Raw genomic sequence first — 23,365 nt, forward strand, 5'->3', positions numbered from 1 at the left:
TTAAGAATAAGAGAAAGAGAGAGTAGATATATAAACGATAAAATAATTTGAAATCGTGCCATGAAATTAGGAATCTGAGAAATTCAAGGGATTTACTTACAGTTTCAGGAAATTATAGATCGTGGAGTTATTTTTGCTTACAGAAAGTTTATTTATAATTTTAAAATTTTGCAATTGCCTTAGATTTTACGATGTCGATAACTAATTTTTTTATTGTTTTTTGAAGAGCATAAATTATGTGTCATTAATCAACGTAGCTTAAATTATGAGAAAAATTAGGAAGTGGTTAGTTAATTGTTTTTTTAATTGTTTTTTATAATTTTCCACATGTCAATATCTGATTCGCCAGGCGACTTACGCTTTAGTATATAAGGGATACTGATATACTTATTGAAAAGATACAATACCATTCGTGCGTTACTGAAGCTTATTTGCAACCTATACATTCTGGAGTTGGTAAGATTTCTTTTAACATAACATAATCACAAGCATCTGAACGGTTAAATCCAATCCTTGCTAGTCGTTCTCCTCCTATCTGTCATAGCCTCATAGGTGTGCAACCTTAGTACCTTACTGTTAGGATAAACTTGAAGTTAGCTTGAGTTGCAAGCTATCCTAATCACATAAGGATATGATTTACTAAAGTGATTAGGAAATATATGATTTGTGTTTATCTTATAGGAGTAGAAGTTTCCTAAGTTCTATATAAGAGCATACCGATATGTGGTTAATACCTATGAGTTTATGAGTGATTGTGATTGAAGGTTTTGAGTGAGTTTTATCCTTTGAGTGATTAATTAGAATCTGATACTTATTAAACGTGTTCTTGAGTTTGTGATCTTGCAAAACCCTGAGACAATATTTGGTATCAGAGCCATACAAAGATTACTTAGAAATTGAAACTACACACACACACAACCATGGGCGATGTGAAGGAAGAATCCGCGATGAGTAAAGATGCTAGACCCTCCTCTGTCAAATTTCTGATGCTATCTTCTTCAAATTACACCGTATGGTCCATGAGAATGAAGATAGCACTTAAAGTTTGTAAAGTTTGGGAAACAATCGATCCTGGAAACAAAGATGAAGAGAAAAACAATATGGCTATTGCGTTTCTGTTTCAGTCTATCACTAAAAGAAAACACATGTTTAACGACGAAAATTAACGAGGAAAAACAATCCTCGTAAATTTGCGTCGAGTTTACGACGAATTTACGTGAAAAACTAAAGTCATCGTTATTTCCTCGTAACGTAACGACAAAACTGTTTCGTCGTAAAGTGGATGTAATTTTACGAGTATTTTACGAGGAAAAACTATTTCCTCGTAAATACGACGTAAACTTTGCGTGGTATTTACGAGGGAATAGTTTACGTGTATTTAGCGAGGAAATTTTTGAATCCACCAACTTTATAGGTGTTACACGTTTTTTTTGCCCACCTAATTAATTTTCGTCGTAAATTCATAACAAAATTACAACTACCAGATTCGAATTTTCCTATAAATATGGATGTTTGAACATCATTTTAAACACACCAACAACAAAAAACGTGAAAGAAAAAAAATGGCTGGCTCCGGGACTATTTACGAGTTGCGGAAGTGGATGTATATGCATAGAGATGCTAACGGGAGAGTGACGAAAGAATACCTTGCGGGTCTGGAGACATTTATGCATCAAGCAGATTCAACACCGCTCGCCCAAGAAAGTGGTAAGATGTTCTGTCCTTGTCGGAAATGCAACAATTCGAAACTGGCAAACCGTGAAAATGTTTGGAAGCATTTAATAAATAGAGGTTTCACGGCAAATTACTATATCTGGAGAAGGTTTTAATTATGATCAGAATGAAGCTAGTAGTAGTAATAGCAATTTTCAGGAAAAAGAACCGGTTGATCATCATTTGCATAATGAACATAGTTACCATCAGGAGGAGATGGTAGATTATGATAGGGTTCATGATATGGTAGCTGATGCATTCGTAGCTCATGATGAAAATGAAGAACCTAATATAGATGCAAAAAAGTTTTACGAAATGTTAAACGCGACGAAGAAACCACTTTACAGTGGTTGTAGAGAAGGTCTCTCTAAATTGTCGTTAGCTGCTAGAATGATAAATATTAAAACTGATCACAATCTACCTGAAAGTTGCATGAACGAATGGGCGGACTTGTTTAAAGAGTATTTGCCGGAAGACAATGTGTCTGCTGATTCTTATTATGAGATTCAGAAACTGGTTTATAGTCTTGGGTTGCCTTCGGAGATGATAGATGTTTGCATCGACAACTGCATGATCTATTGGGGAGATGATGAGAAGCTAGAAGAATGTCGATTCTGCAAGAAGCCACGATTCAAGCCGCAAGGACGGGGACGTAATAGGGTACCGTACCAAAGGATGTGGTACCTACCAATTACAGACAGATTGAAAAGATTGTATCAATCAGAGCAGACTGCTGGAAAGATGAGATGGCATGCCGAGCATACTCAGACGGATGGTGAGATGACTCATCCATCAGATGCAAGAGCCTGGAAACATTTCAACAAAGTACATCCAGATTTCGCTAGCAATATCCGGAATGTGTATCTCGGATTATGCACAGATGGATTTAGTCCGTTCGGAATGTCAGGGAGACAATATTCATTGTGGCCAGTCTTTCTTACTCCATACAACCTGCCACCGGAGATGTGCATGCAACGGGAGTTACTATTCTTGACCATATTAATACCTGGTCCGAACCATCCAAAAAGGTCCCTGGATGTTTTCCTACAACCACTGATAAAAGAGTTGAAGGATTTGTGGTCAACAGGGGTGAGGACGTATGACTGTTCAACGAAGACGAATTTTATGATGCGAGCGATGCTTTTGTGGACCATAAGTGATTTCCCTGGCTATGGGATGTTGTCTGGATGGACTACACATGGGAGATTAGCTTGTCCATATTGTAATGGAACGACAAATGCGTTTCAACTGAAGAATGGTAGGAAGACAAGTTGGATTGTCACCGTCAATTTCTTCCCATTGGCCATCCTTACCGAAGAAACAAGAATTTGTTTAGGCACAAAAGGGTTGTGAGAGACACTCCTCCTCCATATCTAACTGGAGAACAAATTGAAGCGCAAATCGACTACTACGGTGCTAATGAAACAGTTCGTTGGGGTGGTAATTGGCATGTCCCTCGTAATATGCCAGATTCTTACGGTGTTCATCACAACTGGCACAAGAAGAGTATATTTTGGGAGTTGCCATATTGGAAGGATCTTCTTCTGCGCCACAACCTCGATGTGATGCATATAGAGAAGAATTTCTTTGAGAACATCATGAATACAATATTGAATGTCCCAGGGAAGACAAAAGACAACATAAAATCGAGGTTGGACTTGCCGGATATTTGCTCAAGAAGCGAGTTACATATTAAAAGCAATGGACAAGTTCCCGTTCCGATATTCAGATTATCTTCAGAAAAAAAGTCGGTGTTGTTCAACTGGGTGGCATCAGAAGTGAAGTTCCCCGATGGGTATGTTTCGAATCTCTCTAGATGTGTTGAAAAGGGTCAAAAGTTCTCCGGGATGAAGAGTCATGATTGTCATGTATTTATGCAACGACTACTGCCCTTTGCATTTGCGGAGCTACTTCCAACAAACGTACATGAAGCACTTGCAGGTACGTAGTGTATTATATCACAATAATTTACAAAATAATATATGACTAACAATGTGTTTAATTTTTTTTTGAATATAAAAGGCATTGGAGCATTTTTCAGGGATCTGAGCACACGCACTCTTAAAGAAGAAGTTGTGGAACAGCTTCAGGAGAACATTCCCATCTTATTGTGCAACTTGGAGAAGATATTTCCTCCCGGATTTTTTGACGTCATGGAGCATCTAGCTGTCCACCTCCCATATGAGGCATTGCTTCGTGGACCTGTACATTACGGATGGATGTATCAGTATGAGCGAGCCATGAAATATTTGAAGGGAAAAGCAAAGAACCTCGCCAAAGTTGAAGGTTCTATAATTGCTGGAAGTTTGACGGAAGAAGTTTCTCACTTCACATCGTACTACTTTGCGTCAAAAGTACGTACACGGAGAAGAGCTCCAAGAAGATATGATGATGGTGGTGTTGCGCCAACATATGCAGTTGCTGGTGTTCCAGACATCTTTAGCCAGATTGGGCGACTCGGTGGGAAGTCTAAAGAGGTTTGGTGGTCGAGTGAAGAAGACGCTCATAGTGCACACACCTATATTCTACTCAATTGCGAAGATCCATTGATGCGTTATTTTGAAAGGTAACATATATTGACACTTCGAAACACATATAAGTATAATTAATTGTATAATTGCGAGAGATTCATTCCTATAAAATGTGATTTTACAGCCTATTTGTTTCTCAAGTCGAAGAAACATTTCCTGGTATATCCACAAGTGACGTAGACAAAAGGAAAGATCAACACTTCATTAAGTGGTTGCGGAATCAGGTATTAACTAAAACTTTTTTTTCATACATTATCTGTATTTCATTAACATTCTCTTTATTTTTGCAGGTTGATTATGACGACGACGATGCAGATTATCCTAAGTGGTTACACGAAGTAATTCAATCTCCACTTGTAAAGGTCACCACATCACAGATGTATTTCACACGAGGCTATACTTTTCATACATATGACTATGGTAGACAGCGGGCGACCAGTAACTATGGAATATGTGTGAAAGGGGAAACAGATTTCTACGGGATCTTGACGGAGATTATTGAAGTCGAATTTCCAGGGATACTGAAGCTGAAATGCGTCCTCTTCAAATGTGAATGGTTCGACCCCGTCGTCAACAGAGGTGTTCGGTCTAACAAATTCGGTGTAGTTGATGTCAACGGTGGACGAAGGTACAACAAATTCGAGCCTTTCATCTTAGCTTCACAAGCAGACCAAGTTAGCTTCCTTCCATACCCTCGGATGAGAGATTCAGGTATAAATTGGTTAGCAGTGATCAAAGTTACACCTCGAGGACGAATCATCAGTGGAGAAGAACCACCATTGCAAGAAGAACAGATAAATGAAGTTGAGGAACCTGAACAAGAAATTGATGACATCCTTCTCATTGATCCGCATAATCACGAGTACGAAGATCTTACCGATGATGCCACAGACGAAGCTGTTGAAGACGAGTTTAATGAAAATGATGATGTTTCTAGTGATGACGAGAATGTCGATGTATCCGATTGATGTATTTGTTTTATGAATAAGATGAGGGAGTTTGTTTTATGAATAAGATAATGTGGGGTTTGTTTTATGAATAAGGTAATGCCGGGAGTTTGTTTTATGAATAAGCAAATGTGGGAATTGTGGATTGGAATGGAAATAAAGATGGGGTTTGGAGTATATGAAGTAGGAAATAAGGAATATGGGATTTGGGGTTTCGGATTCAAGGGATTTAAACATAACACTCGTTAATTCCACGTAACAAAAATCGTCGTAATGGACTCGTAGGTCAACGAGGAAATAACGACGAAATATAAAAATAAAGAACGCGGGACTCGTTAATTCCACGTAGGACAAAATCGTCGTAAATACCACGTAGGATGAATTCGTCGTAAAAACCACGTAGGATGAAATCGTCGTAAATAAAACGTAAGACAACGAGGAAATAACGACGAAACCTAAAAATAAAGATGGGGTTTGGAATATATGAAGTAGAAAATAAGGAATATGGGGTTTGGGGTTTGGGGTTTGGGGTTTCGGGTTTCGGGTTTGGGGTTTGGGGTTTGGGTTTGGGGTTTTTGGGGTTTCGGGTTTGGTTTCGGGTTTCGGGGTTGGGGTTTGGGGTTCGGGTTTAGGGGTTCGGAGTTTGGGGTTTCGGGTTTAGGGGTTCGGGGTTTCGGGTTTCGGGTTTGGATTTCGGGTTTGGGGTTTCGGGTTTTGGATTTCGGGTTTCGGGTTTCGGGTTTCGGGTTTGGGGTTTCGAGTTTGGGGTTTCGGGTTTAGGGGTTCGGGGTTTGGGGTTTCGGGTTTTGGATTTTGGGTTTCGGGTTTCGGGTTTCGGGTTTGGTGTTTCGAGTTTGGGGTTTCGGGTTTAGGGTTCGGGGTTTGGGGTTTCGGGTTTTGGATTTCGGGTTTCGGGTTTCGTGTTTCGGGTTTGGGGTTCTAGGGATTTAACCATAACACTCGTTAACAATAACGACGAAACTTAAAATTAAATATGGGGTTTGGAATATATGAAGTAGAAAATTAAAGATGGGGGTTTGGGTTTCGGGTTTCGGGTTTGGGCTTTCGGGTTTTGGGTTTGGGGGTTGGGGTTTCGGGTTTCGGGTATGAGGTTTCGGGTTTCGGGTTTCGGGTTCGGGTTCCGGGGTTGGGGTTTCGGGTTTCGGGTTTCGGGTTTGGGCTTTCGGTTTTCGGGTTTCGTGTTTGGGCTTTCGGGTTTCAGGTTTGGGGGTTGGGGTTTAGGAATAACGACGAAACTTAAAATTAAATATGGGGTTTGGAATATATGAAGTAGAAAATTAAAGATGGGGTTTGGGTTTCGGGTTTCGGGTTTGGGCTTTCGGGTTTCGGGTTTGGGGGTTGGGGTTTGGGGTTTCGGGGGGTTTCGGGTTTCGGGTATGGGATTTCGGGTTTCGGGTTTCGGGTATGGGGTTTCGGGTTTCGGGTTTCGGACTCTAGGGATTTAAACATAACACTCGTTAATTCCACGTAGGATGAAATCGTCGTAAATACCACGTAAGCATAAATCGTCGTAAAGACCACGTAACCAGAAATCGTCGTAAAGACCACGTAAGCAGAAATCGTCGTAAAGACCACGTAAAAAGATTTAAACATAAAACACGTTAATTCCACGTAAGCATAAATCGTCGTAAATACCTCGTAGTGTAAAAACTAGAAAAAAGGGAAAAAGATCAAAATACCAGAATAACATGTGGCAAGACTTCCAGCAATTATAATACGTAAGTCTCGCCCACATGAATTCTAATATCTTATCCTTTTCCTATTTTTTTCAAATATTTATAATTTGAATATGATTTTGCTGAGGAATGTGATTTCAGATAGGTCTGTGATTTGGGAGTTTATGTGTGGTTTGAGAATGAGAGTTGTGGGTATATTTATAAGAAAGCAAGCCTCGTTAATTCCACGTAGGCAAAATCGTCGTTAATACCTCGTAAACAAAAACACGGGCCTTTGTGATTCCTCGCAATTTCCTCGTAAAAAAAAACACGGGCCTTTGTAACTGCTCGCTATTTCGTCGTAAACTTACGACGAATTTGCGACGATATGTAATCTTATATATACACCCGAGCGCTCACTCTTTCTTTCCTCTCTACTTCCTCTCCATTTCGTAGCAATGGTAAGCCTCTCTGATTCCTCTCTAATTTGGTTAGTTTAGGATAGATTAGGTGGTTAGTATAGGGAATTTAGATAGGTTTGCGGATTTTATGTTTTTTAGTGTTGATTAGGTGGATAATGGTGGAAAATATATTGTTGATGTTAATTTTAAAAATTTCATTTTTTTCCCAGGTTCGAAAAGGAAGACTTACTGCCCATTACAGAGAGATCTTCGGTGAGCCGGGTAGTCGTTTAGACCCGGCCTCTTCTTCCGCTCCCAGTTCTTCGGGCCAGGAGACTGTCCCCGAGACTCAGTACACTCAGAGAGTCTCTGGGTCTACTTCTTCTAGTGCACCATCGGCTCCTCATGTGCCTCCTCCGATGCCTCCTCCTGTGCCTCCTCCGATGGCACCTCCGATGGCCGCCGATATTCATCCTGATCTGATGGTGCCTCCGAGTGCTCCTTACTCGCAGTACACTGTAGAGGACATTCTCAGTCTGCCAGGCAGAGAAGGTTTACCAGTCATCGACCCAGACCGACCGGACGGAACGTTGTGGTATGTTGCATTAATTTTTTTTTAATTCGTTTAAATTTCTTTTATAACATTAAAAAATAATTTATATTTTAAATTTGTATTTTCCAGGTGGGGGGTTGACGGATGTCTTGCATCGGACGTAACCGACACGATCAAGGGTTACTTCTCCATGGCACATCCAAACTGGAGTAAGACGCCTCACTACGTCAGAAAGACGTGGTTCAAAATTTACGCTGTAAGTTTCTATTAATTAATTATATATATTTTAATTTTTTCATGATTTATATATATACTTTCTAAAAAACTAATTGTTAATTTATTTTTTCCAACAGCAAAAATATAATTGGGCCTTGGGGATCACTGAGAGGGTGAGGAAGAAGTTTAACGCGAAAGCGAAAGTTCGCTTGTTGGACACGGTCTCCAACTGGAAGGGTGACTGGATCGTGAAGGGGTATGAGCGTGGCAAACCCGCTGAGCTCACCACGGATGTGTGGGATGGCCTCATCCGTTATTGGCGCCTTCCTGATTCCATTAGAATCGCCCAGGCTTGCTCTAACTCCCGTAACACGGTCGATGAGCACGGGAACGGGCCGATGCTTCACACTACGGGCCAAAAACCCCACGCCGGTGTCCGTTTGGAAATGGTAATTAAATATTTTATTAAATAATTTTTTTAATACATATATTAATTTATTCTAACTTTCTTAACTGTTTTTTAGGCCAAAGAGACGGGACATCTCCCGTCTCTTATGGAACTTTACGAGAGGACCCACAAGAACAAGGCGGGCGTATTTGTAGATGGCAAGTCCGAGCAAATCTACAACGACGTAGTTGCTCGGGTTGAAGACCGCCAGACTCAGCTGACCCAGCAGTCTACCGACGGATTACCCGTCACCTTATCCACACTTGAAGTGGATAAGATTTACGAGGAGGTAAATTTTCAAAAAAATTAATTTTTAATTATTCATTTAATTTAACTTTAAATTTTTACTTACAATATTTATTTTTTGTTTTTAAGGTTGTCCCTAAAAAAAAGGGACGGACGTTGGGTATTGGTTCCGTCAACGATGTTCCGAGAGCGACATCGTCTTATGGTCAGCGACGGGATGATGAAGTCACGGAGCTGCGTAGAGAGTCCGCTCAGCTGCGTAACGAGTTGACCGCGACAAAATCTCGTATGGGTGGAGTCGAGGGCTTCTTGGACGTTATTGCGGCCACAAATCCGGAATGGGAGTCCATGTTGAGGAACATGCGACAACAACATCCCATTCAAGGCGAGTCATCCGACGTACATAACGAGGCGGATGTTACGAGGAGGAGTGATGAATTCTACCGGGCGATGAACGACCCTTAGTTTTTTTTTTGGTTGTTGTATTATATAAATTCAAAACTTATTTATATATAAAATATTTTCATATTGATTTATTTTTATTTTTGAATTTTAATTTATTATTAAATTAAATAATTTTAATTATTTTTTAATTATATTTTAAATTCTGTAAAATAATAAAAACGAAGTAAATTCGTAGCCAATGTACGACCTCTTTGCGTGGAAACCTTACGAGGAAATGACGAGAAACATTTAACGAGTATTTTACGAGGAACCATTTACGAGGAAATAACGAGGAAAAGTTTACGACCATTTTACGAGGAAATCATTTCGTGGTTGTTACGTGTATTTTGCGAGGAAACTCTTTCAAGGTATTTACGTGTAGGTTACGAGGAACTATTTTCGAGGTATTTACGAGGAATTATAGCGACGTCCTTACGTGGAATATTGACGTGGCCTTTACGACGAATCGCCCTACTTCGTCTTTACGACGAAATATATTCCTCGCTAAGTTACGACGAATTAGCGAGGAAATATGTGTTACGACAGACGTGTAACGAGCAAACGCGTTTCCTCGCTAATTCGTCGTAAAGCCTCTTTTACGACGAAATAACGAGGAAAACCGCCCTCGTTAAGATTATGTTTTCTTGTAGTGTATACCCGAAGCATTGATCCTACAATTAGGTGACATAGACACGGCTAAGGGAGTATGGGATGCAATAAAAACGCGTCATGTTGGAGCTGATAGAGTTAAAGAAGCTAGGTTACAAACCCTAATGGCAGAATTTGATAGATTAAAGATGAAAGATGGAGATACAATTGATACTTTTGTTGGGAGACTATCAGAGATCTCGTCAAAATCTGCTTCGTTGGGGGAGATGATAGAAGAACCTAAATTGGTAAAGAAGTTTTTGAAGAGCTTACCAAGGAAGAAGTACATTCATATAGTTGCTTCCCTTGAACAAGTTCTCGATCTAAACAAAACGACGTTTGAGGATATGGTTGGGAGATTGAAAGCGTATGAAGAAAGAATTTGTGAGGAAGAAGATGAGCAGTCTGATGAACAAGGCAAACTAATGTATGCCAATTCTGAAGGTCAACAAACTGGTTACGGTAACTCTAGTGGAGCTAGAGGAAGAGGACGAGGAGGACGTTCTGGCTGGAGAGGAAGAGGTCGCGGCAGGTATGGGAACTTTCATAGCCAAAGAGATGCGTACAAGACAGGACAAGGACGTGATCTCTCCCACATCACATGTTTCAACTGTGATAAACAAGGGCACTACGCGTCTGAATGTCCTGATAAACAGGGACTTAAGCTTCAAGAGACAGTTGAAGCTAAAATAGAGGAAACACAAGAGGCTGACGAGTTAATGATGCATGAGGTTGTCTATCTCAATGAAAAGAAAGTCAATCCAAGCGTGTTTGATACTAACCTTGATGCTAGGAACGTATGGTATCTAGATAATGGAGCTAGTAACCATATGAGCGGTAACAGGATGTTCTTTGTTAAAAGTGCGGTTTGGAGATGATTCTCGTATTGACATAAGAGGAAAATGATCAATTCAGTTCGTGTTCAAAGGAGGTGAGAAAAAGATATTAGGTAACATGTATTATATTCCGGGACTCAAAAGCAATATAGTGAGCTTGGGTCAAGCCACTGAAGCTGGGTGTGAAGTTCAAATGAAAGAAGATCAACTTACTATATATGATCGTGTTGGAAAGGTGATGACAAGGAGAACTAGAACGAAGAATCGGCTATACAAAGTCACTCTCGAAGTAGACAGTCAAGACTGCCTCCAAATCACAGCAAAGAGTGAATCATCAACCTGGCACGCACGCCTTGGACACATCAACACTGGTACGATGAAAGCAATGATCAATACAGAGCGAGTAATTGGCATACCAGCACTCACGGTTGAAAAAGAAACATGTATGTCTGGTCTGCTTGGAAAACAAACACGAAAGTCCTTTCCTCAAACAACTATGTACCGAGCCACACGACCTCTCAAACTAGTCCATGGCGATCTTTGCGGCCCTATCACACCACCAACTCATGCGCACAAGAGATATGTTTTTGTACTAATCGATGACTACTCCCGGTATATGTGGACCATATTGCTACAAGAAAAAAATGAAGCGTTTGAGAAGTTTAAAAACTTCAAGGTACTGGCAGAACAAGAAACAAAGTCTGAGTTGAGAACATTTCGGACATACAGAGGTGGAGAGTTCTGTTCGAATGAGTTTGTTGCGTTTTGTGAGAAGAATGGTGTTAACAGACACTTGACGGCACTGTATTCACCCCAACAGAACGGGGTTGCAGAGACGAAACAGAACACTCCTAGAGATGACTAGAAGTATACTACAACACATGAAGGTACCAAATCTCTTGTGGGGCGAGGCTGTTAGACATTCTACACACCTGATCAATCATATCTCAACAAAGACACTAGATGGCAAGACACCATATGAAGCCTTGCGAAGCAAGACACCTAACATCGCTCACCTTAAGGTATTTGGATGCATCTGTTATGCTAAAACCAATAAGATAGGATAGAAGAAGCTTGACGATAGGTCTAGGATCCTTGTTCATCTTGGAACAGAACCAGGCTCCAAAGCCTATCGGCTACTCGATCCTACCAAGGAAAGGATAGTAGTCAGTCGTGATGTTGTTTTTGATGAAAATAAAGGATGGAACTGGACTAATGGAGAGTCAGCTCAAGATGACGACGGTGATACCTTCACGTTTGAGGTGAAAGGAACAATTGACGGAACAGAGAGCAAGGAAACTGATGGGATAACTCAACCAGAGATCGAGTCAGAGACAGATGATCGTGGAGATGAAGAAGATGATGAAGATAACAGTAGTGACAATCAAGATGAGCAGCCATGCCTAAGAAGATCATCAAGAACGAGCACCAAACCTGTGTATCTCGACGATTACGTTCTTATGGCTGAAGCGGAATGTGAGCGTCTCTTATCTATAGTGAATGATGAACCTTGGGACTTCAATGAAGCCAAGGAACTAAAAGTATGGATTGATGCCTGTGAAGATGAGATTTTCAGTATAGAGAAGAACAACACATGGGAACTTGTTGATCTACCTGTGGGAGTAAAGCCTATTGGCTTGAAGTGGGTATTTAAGATTAAAAGTAGCGCAGATGGTACTATCATTAAGTATAAAGCACGACTTGTTGCCAAAGGCTATGTCCAGAAGCAAGGAGTTGATTATGATGAAGTCTTCGCACCAGTGGCTCGCATTGAAACCATTCGTTTAGTGATTGCTCTTGCAGCCTCAAAAGGATGGGAGATGCACCATCTCGATGTTAAGACTGCATTCCTTCATGGAGAATTAAGAGAAGAAGTGTTTGTCACTCAGCCAGAAGGTTTTAAGGTTGCAGGTAAGGAGAATAAAGTCTACAAGCTAAAGAAAGCTCTCTACGGATTAAAGCAAGCCACCCGGGCCTGGAATGTCAAGCTTAATGCGATCCTGCGTGAGTTCAAGTTTCAGAGATGTTCAAAAGAGCCGTCTTTATATAGGAAGGAAGAAAAGGGTGGAACGCTTGTTGTTGTGGTCTATGTGGATGATCTACTAGTCACGGGATCATCTTTGCATTTGATTCACCAATTTAAGAAAGAGATGGCGTCTAAGTTTGAGATGAGTGATCTCGGGAAATTAACGTACTACTTAGGAATTGAAGTGTGTCAAAGTCAAGAAGGCTTTACCTTGAAACAAGAAAGATATGCTCGCAAGATCCTTGAAGAATGTGGAATGGATACCTGCAACTCGGCGTCTATACCTATGGACTTTAACGTGAAGCTGTCAAGATCTATTGAAGAGAGGAGTATTAACGAAAGAGACTATAGAAGAAGCATTGGGTGTCTGCGTTGCTTGCTTCACACGCGTCCAGACCTGTCCTTCAGTGTCGGAGTACTAAGTAGGTACATGGACGATCCTAAGGAATCACACGGTGCTGCTCTTAAACAAGTGATGCGGTATCTTCGGGGAACTGTGTCTCTTGGTCTTGTGTTCGAACAGTCCACGAGCTTGGAACTAATAGGTTTCAGTGATAGCTCTCACAACGTTGACAATGATGATGGTAAAAGTACTATAGGACATGTGTTCTATCTTAATAGAAGTTCGATAACATGGTGCTCGTGCAAGCAAGAGATTGTGGCTCTATCATCTTGTGAAGCCGAGTTTATGGCGGCGACAGAGGCAGCAAAACAGGGAATATGGCTTCAGGAACTTTTGGGTGAAGTTATTGGACAACCGAGTAAAAGAGTAGTCATAAACGTCGACAACAAGTCTGCAATAGCTCTTACTAAGAATCCAATGTTTCATGGACGAAGCAAACATATTCATAGAAGGTTCCATTTTATTCGTGAGTGTGTTGAGAATGATCTAGTGGAAGTCAAGCATGTTCCTGGGAGTGAACAACGAGCAGACATATTGACAAAGTCTCTTGGAAGAATCAAGTTTGCTGAGATGAGGAAGATGATTGGTGTTCAAATGGTGAGTGAAGATAACTTCAAGTTTAAGGGGGAGAATGTTGGGATAAACTTGAAGTTAGCTTGAGTTGCAAGCTATCCTAATCACATAAGGATATGATTTACTAAAGTGATTAGGAAATATATGATTTGTGTTTATCTTATAGGAGTAGGAGTTTCCTAAGTTCTATATAAGAGGATACCGATATGTGGTTAATACCTATGAGTTTATGAGTGATTGTGATTGAAGATTTTGAGTGAGTTTTATCCTTTGAGTGATTAATAAGAATCTGATACTTATTAAACGTGTTCTTGAGTCTGTGATCTTGCAAAACCCTGAGACAATACTCACCGCAATTGGCGAACCTACATTGCTCAAGAAGGTGGCAAGTGCCCCCACAAAATTTTCAAAGTTTGTTAAATATGTTTAAACTTTGATTATTTTTTTTAGTAAATAACATTTTTATCTATACTTTTTAAGTTTATGTTAGATTTGACCCCACAAGAAAATAATTCTACATTCGCCACTGCTTACTGCCATAAACAAACAGATATTGTAAAGAAACTCATTAATCAAATCTTTATCTTTTAAGATCAATGTCTTGCAAGTAAAATGTATATCATCAACCCGGTAGATATTTTTCCAATAGAGCTAAAACACCACTAAATCCACCAGTATAACCATAATTTATATTATCGTAACCTACAAGCTCCGAACTTTATATTATTTAGTTTTCTTCATTTTTGAATTTTTTTCTTGACTTGTCCAGAGAGGGTGGCAACATTATCTCCTAGACTTGTATTTAGAGCTCCAAGCATTTAATGCACCGTTGTCGCTCCGTTCTCCATTAGCTCCTACCTCTTTAACTAAATGTATCTGTTATCACCATTTTTTGATATCGCTGGTCCGATGGTGTCTGCACCATAGCTGTTATATTGTAGTTTGCAAGAGTCCATGCCCAGCTACTGTATTGAAACAATAACATTGCTTTCTTCGCCGGAAGTCCCGCTTCAGTCCACTTCGTCACGCCCGAGTCTCCGCTTGATCTTCTTAATCATAAAGCGGTTTAAAGGGGAAAAATGATATGCATGATGGAAATGTTATCATATTAAATTCTTTATACGGGATGCGCAATCTATAACTATAAAGTTGAAGTATCTGCCTTTTTAGGTAAAGCTCTCTAGGTCTAGATTCGTATCAGCCCAAACTAAGCCTTTTATTAAATCTCCGTCTTCTTAGTGTTGCCGTCTCTTCCGTTTCACCTTACCAGAAACAAAACGTTTCCATTAGCGTTTATGGTATAAAGCTTAATACAAACAACGACGCTCTTTTCACCACCTTATTCCATCTGCGCCACCGCCCTGCAGTCTCTGATCTAGCCGCAAATGTCAAGCCTACCATCGCTCTCTCTCTCAGGCTTCGAGCCCTTTCAGTATTAAAGCCAGAGACTCTCACTTCCATTCTAGACCCTCTCAGTCAGAGCCTCGATAGGTTCTCTCTTGCCGGATTCGCGGTTCAAGATTACGCTGATTCGTATGAGAGTAACGAATGGTAGCAGCAACGGACGTGATGGGTTATCAGTATCTGAGCTTCTGATGTCTCCGGAGATTTTCAAAGCTGTGAATAATGGAGGAATTCAGAAACTCTTTCCTATTCATGTACACTCTTCTTTCTGGAATGGGGTCAATCAAAGTTATTTGTTTTTTTTTATTTAAACTCAGTATTGATGTCGGTTGTTTGTATGGAAAGTTGTGCTTGAGCCAGGATGCAAGGTGTGCTAGGAAATGAACTAGAAAGATTCTTGCTTTTGGAATTCCCATCATTGACAGAATCATAAAATTCAACTCTAAACACAGGTTTGTTAATCCTATGATTGTACTTATATGTATTTGAGGACTCAAAGATTTTAGTAGGGAATCTGATGACGCCTTCTAGAGATTGTGGTTTAAGAAAGCTTTGTTGAGTCTTCTACCAATAATAATGCAATTATTTTTCATTTATCTCAGTCTCTCTCTGTGTATGCGAAACTATAATGAAGTCTACAAGGCACAGTGAGACACATGATTCACTCTCCTCTGTGCCAAACTATATCCAGATGTTCTAGAACTATTCAGTTCCATGAAACTATGAAGAAGTCTACAAGGCACAGTTGATTTGCTGTAGAGAAGCCTTTGACTACTTTGTAGCTCCACTCCTTTCCAGTAACAAGTAGTGTTTCGTCTGTGCAAACGGGCTCACGTTGATTGCATTATTGGATATATGTAAACATGAGCTGAAGTTAAGGCAGGGAAGCCACTTAAAGTTAAACCTGATGAAGACTGTCTCATCCACCTTTCACAGGTTGCTTTCAAATACCCTTATTAACAGTTTTGAAAGATTCTTGATTGGTTTTCTTTATAGTTTCTTACTTTTCCTTTTTTTAAATATGTGTAGGCATGTATTGGTAATAGGAAGAAGGGTGAAACTGTTCTCATGTATGTGACTGTTAATGGGAAGAAGCTTGTGATTAGAACTCTTTCTCAGGAGGAGAAGATTCCTTAGGTCAGCTTCGATCTGGTCTTTGAGAAGGAGTTTGAACTCTCCCACTCCTTGGTGAGAGGAAGTATCTACTTCATTGGCTACAAAACGCCCGACCTCGATGAATAGGTGGATTCCTCTTCTTCTGAGGATTACTCTTCTTCTGACTCAGAAGAAGAGGAGGAAGTGGAGGTCCCTTCAACTGCACTGCCAATGTAAGTGCTGGAGCTGCTGCTTCGAGTGTTGTCAAGTCTGACTCAAAGCCAAAGGTAAAATGAGAAAGTAGTGAGCTTTGCATTTCGTAACGATCAACGTTGAATGCCGCCTCTGTAATGTATAAAGCTATCATTCAAGCAGCCTAATTAAGAATCTGAAAATGCTTCTAGGATTTAATATCTCTTTGAGAGACGGCTTAGCTTTTTAAGATTTTGGTATAAGAAAGAACAAATAAGCAAAGATTTTTTTGTTATTGTGATTTCAGCCCATGGCTCGGCTCGGTCAAAGTGTACCGGTTTATGTTTGTTGTAATTTGAACATTTGTTCAGCATAGGAAGTTTACCATATTCTGTTATACAAATATAATTTTTTTGGGAGTTACTCAGTTAAGAAAAATATTAAAAAAATGAAAATTATAATAATATTTTTGTTCCTTTTTTTGAACAGCATTTTTGTTCCTACTATTGTATTATTTATTGTTATATTAATGATGATTTATGAGTTATTAAAATATTTTTAAAAATTTACCAAAAATATAAATCAACATTAAATATAAATATACATGCCACAACTAAATTTAAATCATGTCATCATAGTTAAAATAACATGTCAGCATTTTCTTTTCCGAAATCAATATAGTAATGACACATAGCAAATCAGTTCTCAAATAATATTTTGGAGATTTAATCCGTAAAATGTGCTATTTAAAGGTTACCGGTTTTCTCAGTAAATCATCCCAAGACTCTCTTCATTTCATCTGGATATTGGACAAGAAACATACCAAATGCTGAAATCGATGTTGCAAAATACTAATATTATCTAGGATATTTTGTTCTAAATTTCTTTCTCGCATGGCAAAGAAAATAATGACATGATTCTTACAACTCATCTCATGACCATTGTATCTTCAATCACTGTATTTCAATTGTTCCTAATTCCACCACTTTCTGAAGAAAGATAAAAACAAATCGATATAGATACTAATTATATAATGAAAATCCAAGGATCAATGCAAAAGAGAACCTAATTTTCAATAGCGTAAGTAAAAATTTATTGTTAGTAGAAAAATGAAAACTCAATTATTCCAAATTTTAAATTAGTTGTCAATTTAACAGTTGTTTTCATATGAACCTCAATTAAAAATATAAGAATAATAATAAAGTTTGAGTTCTAATTCTCTTAAATTTGATTGACAGAAATAGTTTAAAATTTTAATATTTATCTGAGGATTTTTATTTTTATAATCGGTACCATCATATATGTATACACTCAAATAAAAATGTGCAAAAACATAAATTAAATTAAAAATTGTAAAACAACCCGGGCGTAGCCCCGGAAAAGCCCTAGTTTCTTATATACTTGTGTGTTCGGTAGCAACTGAGTGTGAAAACAGATGTAAACAATTTGTAATTGGGTTTGATGGATTACATTTCAGTCGGTTTTATTATTTTGATTCATTGTTTTAGAAAAATTAAATTACTACTAACAATACGTATGCATATTTGGTCTATGTAACAATTATTATTGTGGCTTGATCTTGTGGGCTATAGCTAGTGGTTTTCCAGTCAACCTTGTATACTTAGTCATTTAGAATTCAACTCAATTTTTTTGTAATAACTCTAGTGACTGGATAAAAACTAGAAAAGTGAAACTCTCTCGGACACGGATATCGAAAAACTCAAAAGCTTACGTTTTTCCGACGCCGGCGGAGCAAGCCGGCGTCACCCCTACTGCTCTCTATTTTTGTCTTCCTTTGGTCCCTGGCTACTTTCTACATCTATTGTCGTCGGTTTCAATCTTCACATTCTAGATCTGGCTTCACTGCCCGCTAAGAAGTCAACTGACGTATTAGCTAGCTGTCGAGAGTCCACTGGAATGGTTCTCTTAACTGGGGATTCCCGAAAAGCATGCTCAATCATCACCCTGCCGCACCATGTCCGCCAGTCGGAGTGGTCCCTTTCTTCGCACTTCAGATCCGCCATCATAGGCTGTTGCTGTACTTCAACGCCATTGTACTTCACCTCTGTCAAAGCTCATTTCTCAGCCGCAACAAGAACCTCAAGCTGCCGCAGCATATCAACTTTGTTTTATAAACGGGACTCCGTTTCACTCCTTGGCGGCTTCAAAACCTCCAACCTTTCGATCTTCACAGTCTCCTCTCCATCTCGCCCCACCGCCTCTCTTTCCAGCGACGAAGTACGGCATCTCAGATCCGCCGCATGCTGCCTCACGACCATCATGCTCAGAGTTGGATATGCTGACATCAGCCCTACCCTTTCTCCTATTTGGGCCTGGCCCATGCTGTTTACAAAAACGGTCAGCCCACTCCTTTCCTCTTGGATTATTAACTCTCAGATTATCAAGTCCAGTGAGAGGGCTTGGTCCACAATTTATTTTATGGGTTTGGATCCAATTAACAGTTCATCAATGATTTTCGGTGGGTTCACTGAGGCTTTGATCCGAACTAATGTGCACACAAAGCCATATTTTTCTGCATTGAAGAGATTTTTCACCTTGTGTTTGTCGGTGGATTCACCGTTACCATTATCATCAACCTCTTCTTCCAAAGATCGAGGATTATCATCACCAGAGGCCTTCCCCTTGAGAAGTGCCGCTTTTCCTGCTTTGAAGCAGTTGAAGTTGTCCAAGTTCCTAACCGTTTTGTTATCTTGTGGAGCGATCCGTACGGGGTCTGAAGATACAACGGATTTCATTTCGGCGATATTCCGAGGTGTGAATTGGCTGCTTTTAACGTCACGATTCAGTGTGACTATGTTCTATTCCGGCTTTGCCGTGAACCTTGTTTTTGACGCATTCGAGTTTTACTCAGAATTTGCTTTCTTTTTATCCTAGAGGTTTCTCTAAATTTATCTTTTATGATGTATTGTCTTATTTTAATGTTCGTAGAGCTAGGATTATCTCTTCTTCAAAGTGTAGTCCAATTGTTTAAGTATTAATGAAAGTTGTGTTCCAAAAAAAAAAAGAATTCAACTCAAATTTTCTGCATTGTAGAAAAAACAAACAAACAATGCTTTTCAACTAAACAAAAATCTGGTTATAACATTTGACAGATTTGTCCATTCAATCCGTCCGGCTGGAACTCGAGTTTCATATTATGATCAGTTTTGTGAAACGCGTACGTATAGCTCATCTTCCATGAGAAAATGTAAAAATATAATATCAAATTTTTTTGGATTTAATTTAAAATTGTGTATATTTGCTGCTTAATATATAAACGAAGCACTAATAACTTATGCTTCTTGCTTTTATTATCTTGATATTATTGTTCCCTTTCCGTTGACAACATACACGCAAATAGAAACGCTTATTTGTTGGTATAATGTATAGTCACTGAGAAAAATATCCCCACTTGCCGTAGTCGGAACAGTGGAGAGCCTTAATTCTTCTGTATAGTTCTGGTGGTTGCCGCAGCATCCCATGCACGTGTCGCTGTAATATCCAAAACAAAAACACAAGTATTACCTTATTGATTCATATAAAATTAACATTAAAATGTATGATAAAACTCGAACCTGCACGAGATAGACCAGAATTATCGTCGGCTCCAACATGCCAAGAGAAGTAACCAAGCAAACCTCTCTGCTTAGCGTATCTCACTTTCGTCACGATACTCTGATTATCATCGTACCCAATCCAAGTCGTCCCTGCGTAACAGTAATCTCCGACCACCGAGGAGTTATAAACCGGTGTTGCTCCGTTATCCACTATAAACTTCCTTATCAGACCGTATCTGATCGAACCGTCCTCTGGTATAGCCGCTCCGCTTATAGTCACAGCCGCTCCGGTTGTAGCCGCGTAATAGCTGTGACTGTTGGCGTTTGAGAGGCCCCATGCGTAGCCGTAGTATGGAAATCCCAAGACTGCTTTCTTCGCAGGGAGGCCAGCTTGTGTCCATGATCTCACTCCAGCGTCGCCGCTTGGACCTATGATTAACCGGTTTATTCTTCAAATGAAGTAGGATTTATTCATATTTCAGGTTCTAACATTGTTACATTGGTATGTTTGATTTTTAACCAAGTGATAGTAACCTAGTGGTAAAGTTGAACTTGGGAAGCACGTAACATAACTTCTATTTGGCCACGTTAAAATAGAGCTATGCTTTATGCTTCATCAACCGGTTTAGTATATAAGCGGGGAGTTACCGGTTTATTCATATTTCCGGTTCTAACATTGGTTTGTTTTCTTTCCATTTTTAGGATTGATCATCTATAACCGAAGTTAAACCGAAGATTTAAGGACTTAATCCGTAGTATGTTTTCACACTCAACAAACCAAAATTAATGCAAGTGAACTAAGCATAACCTAAAAACTAAAATTCATATTATAAACCAATTTTTCAAAGTAATTTTATATTATAAATAGGTTGACATACCCTAATACAATACCAATTATATTCCTTTATTTACAATTTTTCAAATAATTATTAATGTATGTTTCAATTTATTAGATTAGGTTGGTTATTGAAGTACCTGCGTTTGAAGGGTCATACAAAGCGGCAGGTGGACCGGTTACTTTAGACCAACCCGGTCCATAAAAATCATAGGCCATAAGATTAACCCAATCCAGACTGTCGGCAACGGCTTGAACCGGGTACAGTACCGAATAGTGGTTGTTGGAATAAAAAACCGCAGCCGCCAAAAGCAAACGCTGTCTACCACTGCTACTTGCCTCTGCTGCAACCGCTGATCGCCATTCTCGAAGCAGCGTCCCGAAGTTGCTCATCTCCGTAGCACTGCTCGGATACTCCCAGTCTAGGTCAAGACCGTGGAAGCCGTTCGATCTCGCAAGTCTTATCGAAGAATCAATGAACGATTTTCTAGAAGTGGGGTTACTTGCCATGGACGCAAACGCGGTTTTACTAGCGTTTCCACCGCCGATGGACAAAAGGGTTTTCACAGAAGGGTTTCGCCGTTGTACGGTTTGAGTGAAAGTGGAGAAATTCTGCTGGCTCGCGGAGGCGATGGTGACTTGATTGGTTTGAGCGTTGAGGTCAGCAAAGGCGCAGAAGAGGTGAGTGAAGAGAGATGAGTCAATGTCGGTGACGGGATACTCACTCCCTGGGAACCAGTATGAAGCTTTGACGACGGACTGGGCGGAGGATGAACTGAGGAGGAGAGAGAAGAAGAAAGTGATGGAGACAAGGAGTGATATGGGTTTTGTGGAAGACATTGTTGAGTTTCTGTGGGAGACATAGTAATGGGGTTTGTTGTGTATTTATTGAGAAATTTTACTCCGTTAAAATCTCACGAAAGCGAAAAGTCTTGGGACGAGATTTGCGTTTGTAATTTTCCACACACAAGTGTCATATGCATGCGAAAGCTTGGACCAAGCGACATATAATCAGCGTCATTTACGTCGAAGTTGAATAGTCCACTCTCACGTATCCTGTAGAATAATCAAAGCCTTACGGAAGATTTTGTTTAAAATTAATTTGATTGTTGTATGGTATGATTTCGTGTGACGCAAGAAATCGGTAAATACTATAAATGGTAGTGTGACTCATCGGCTAAGGCATCTAGTGCTGACAAGATCGATTTTGAATACTAGGGTTCCAAGAGGAGTACGTTCTCCATTCTCCAGACGTGTTGGATTAAAGTCGATGGTCGTGAAGAGTTACTGTCCGTCGAGAACTGCAAAACACACACATACACAAGAAAGAAACAAAGGTTCTTGAAACCAATCAATGTTGATAATATGTTTTCTGCAATATCACAAGTCTTGAATACAAGATAGTTCCAGACAGATTTACAAGTGTATTGTATATCATAAAGGTTTGAAATCTGCTGAATGATAATTGTATAGATTTTTCCGAGAAGCTAGCTTGAGAGTGAGGGGAATTACTGGGTCATACGTGATAATAACTAGCCCCACATAGACATAACTAATCAATATAAGTTCTAACAATATAATACATCTGGCATATCACATGGATCTCTTGATAAGTTTAAAATTGTAAACTGGTTAATTTCAACCTGAACTGAAGTAAATAAATAAACACAGAATCAATGAGCGACGTGTAGAATCAAAGGAGACAAGATACTACGCATAGAAGGCATTTGCAGGTAACGGTTCTCCCACATTTTGATTCTTGAGTTGCCATCTGGTGCTGAATCTGATGGCCTCACTACGAGAAAACAGCAAGGATACTGAGATAAAAAATTGTCGGAATTTCGTCGGAATAACGTTATTCCGACGACCTACCGACGAAACAAGTCCTCGGAAATAATTCCTCGGAATTTCTTCTTTCCTCGGAAATCCCTCGGAATTTTCCGACGGAATTCCGAGGAAACAAATTTCCGAGGAAACAAATTTCCGAGGAAATTCCGAGGATCACTAGTTTGTCGGAAATCTCCTCGGAATATAACGAGGGAGAACTTCGTCGGGATATTTCCTCGGAAGTTCATCGATCGATGCGTTTTTGGACATATATCCATCGATCGAACCGTTTATAAAAAAACGTTCGGAATATACCGAGGGACATGTTCCGAGGAACGTGGGTATATTCCGAACGTTTTTTTATAAACAGATCGATCGATGGATATATGTCCAAAAACGCATCGATCGATCGAGTAAAAAATATAATTAATTTCCTCGGAATGTAAAAAATATTATTTTTTTTTTAAAATAAAATTTTTGAAATTTAAATTCGAAAATATAAAATTAAAATTAAAATTGAAATCATATTAATTAATATTCAAAGTTTCACAAATAAAAATAAAACATTTCGAGTTTTTGGAAAAAAAAAACTACGGGTCTGGCACGTCCGGGAACACCTCGTTCGGGTACATCCTCTGCATCATCTCCATCATTTGCTGGTTCAGCCTCCTCTGTGCCTCATAGCCCACCTGTTGAGCCGCCATATGGGTCTCCAACAAAGATATGCGATCATCCTTGTCCTTCAACTGAGCCGTAAGTACTTATGGATCAACAAAGGGCGGTGGTGCAGAAGA

The 23,365-nt window shown here is 39.6% G+C and overlaps 1 protein-coding gene and 1 long non-coding RNA gene across 2 annotated transcripts; one reads left to right on the forward strand and one right to left on the reverse strand.

Annotated features, from left to right (window-relative positions):
- The first annotated feature begins 13,523 nt into the window (after nt 1-13,523).
- On the forward strand, nt 13,524-17,456 carry LOC106365921. Its single transcript, XR_001273548.3, has 4 exons — nt 13,524-15,319; nt 15,411-15,517; nt 15,668-16,001; nt 16,095-17,456. It is a non-coding gene; the product is annotated as an uncharacterized LOC106365921 (long non-coding RNA).
- Nucleotides 17,457-19,624: 2,168 nt separating this feature from the next.
- LOC106365920 (class V chitinase-like) lies at nt 19,625-21,630 on the reverse strand. The gene is made up of 3 exons (XM_013805436.3): nt 20,885-21,630; nt 19,928-20,338; nt 19,625-19,844 (listed from the first exon to the last, which is right to left on the reverse strand). Exons 1-3 carry the CDS (start codon nt 21,582-21,584, stop codon nt 19,792-19,794), a joined length of 1,164 nt encoding a protein of 387 aa, XP_013660890.2. The 5' UTR covers nt 21,585-21,630; the 3' UTR covers nt 19,625-19,791.
- Nucleotides 21,631-23,365: the final 1,735 nt, after the last annotated feature.

This window comes from Brassica napus, chromosome C1 (genome assembly GCF_020379485.1).
Source record: "Brassica napus cultivar Da-Ae chromosome C1, Da-Ae, whole genome shotgun sequence".
NCBI classification, from domain to species: domain Eukaryota; kingdom Viridiplantae; phylum Streptophyta; class Magnoliopsida; order Brassicales; family Brassicaceae; genus Brassica; species Brassica napus.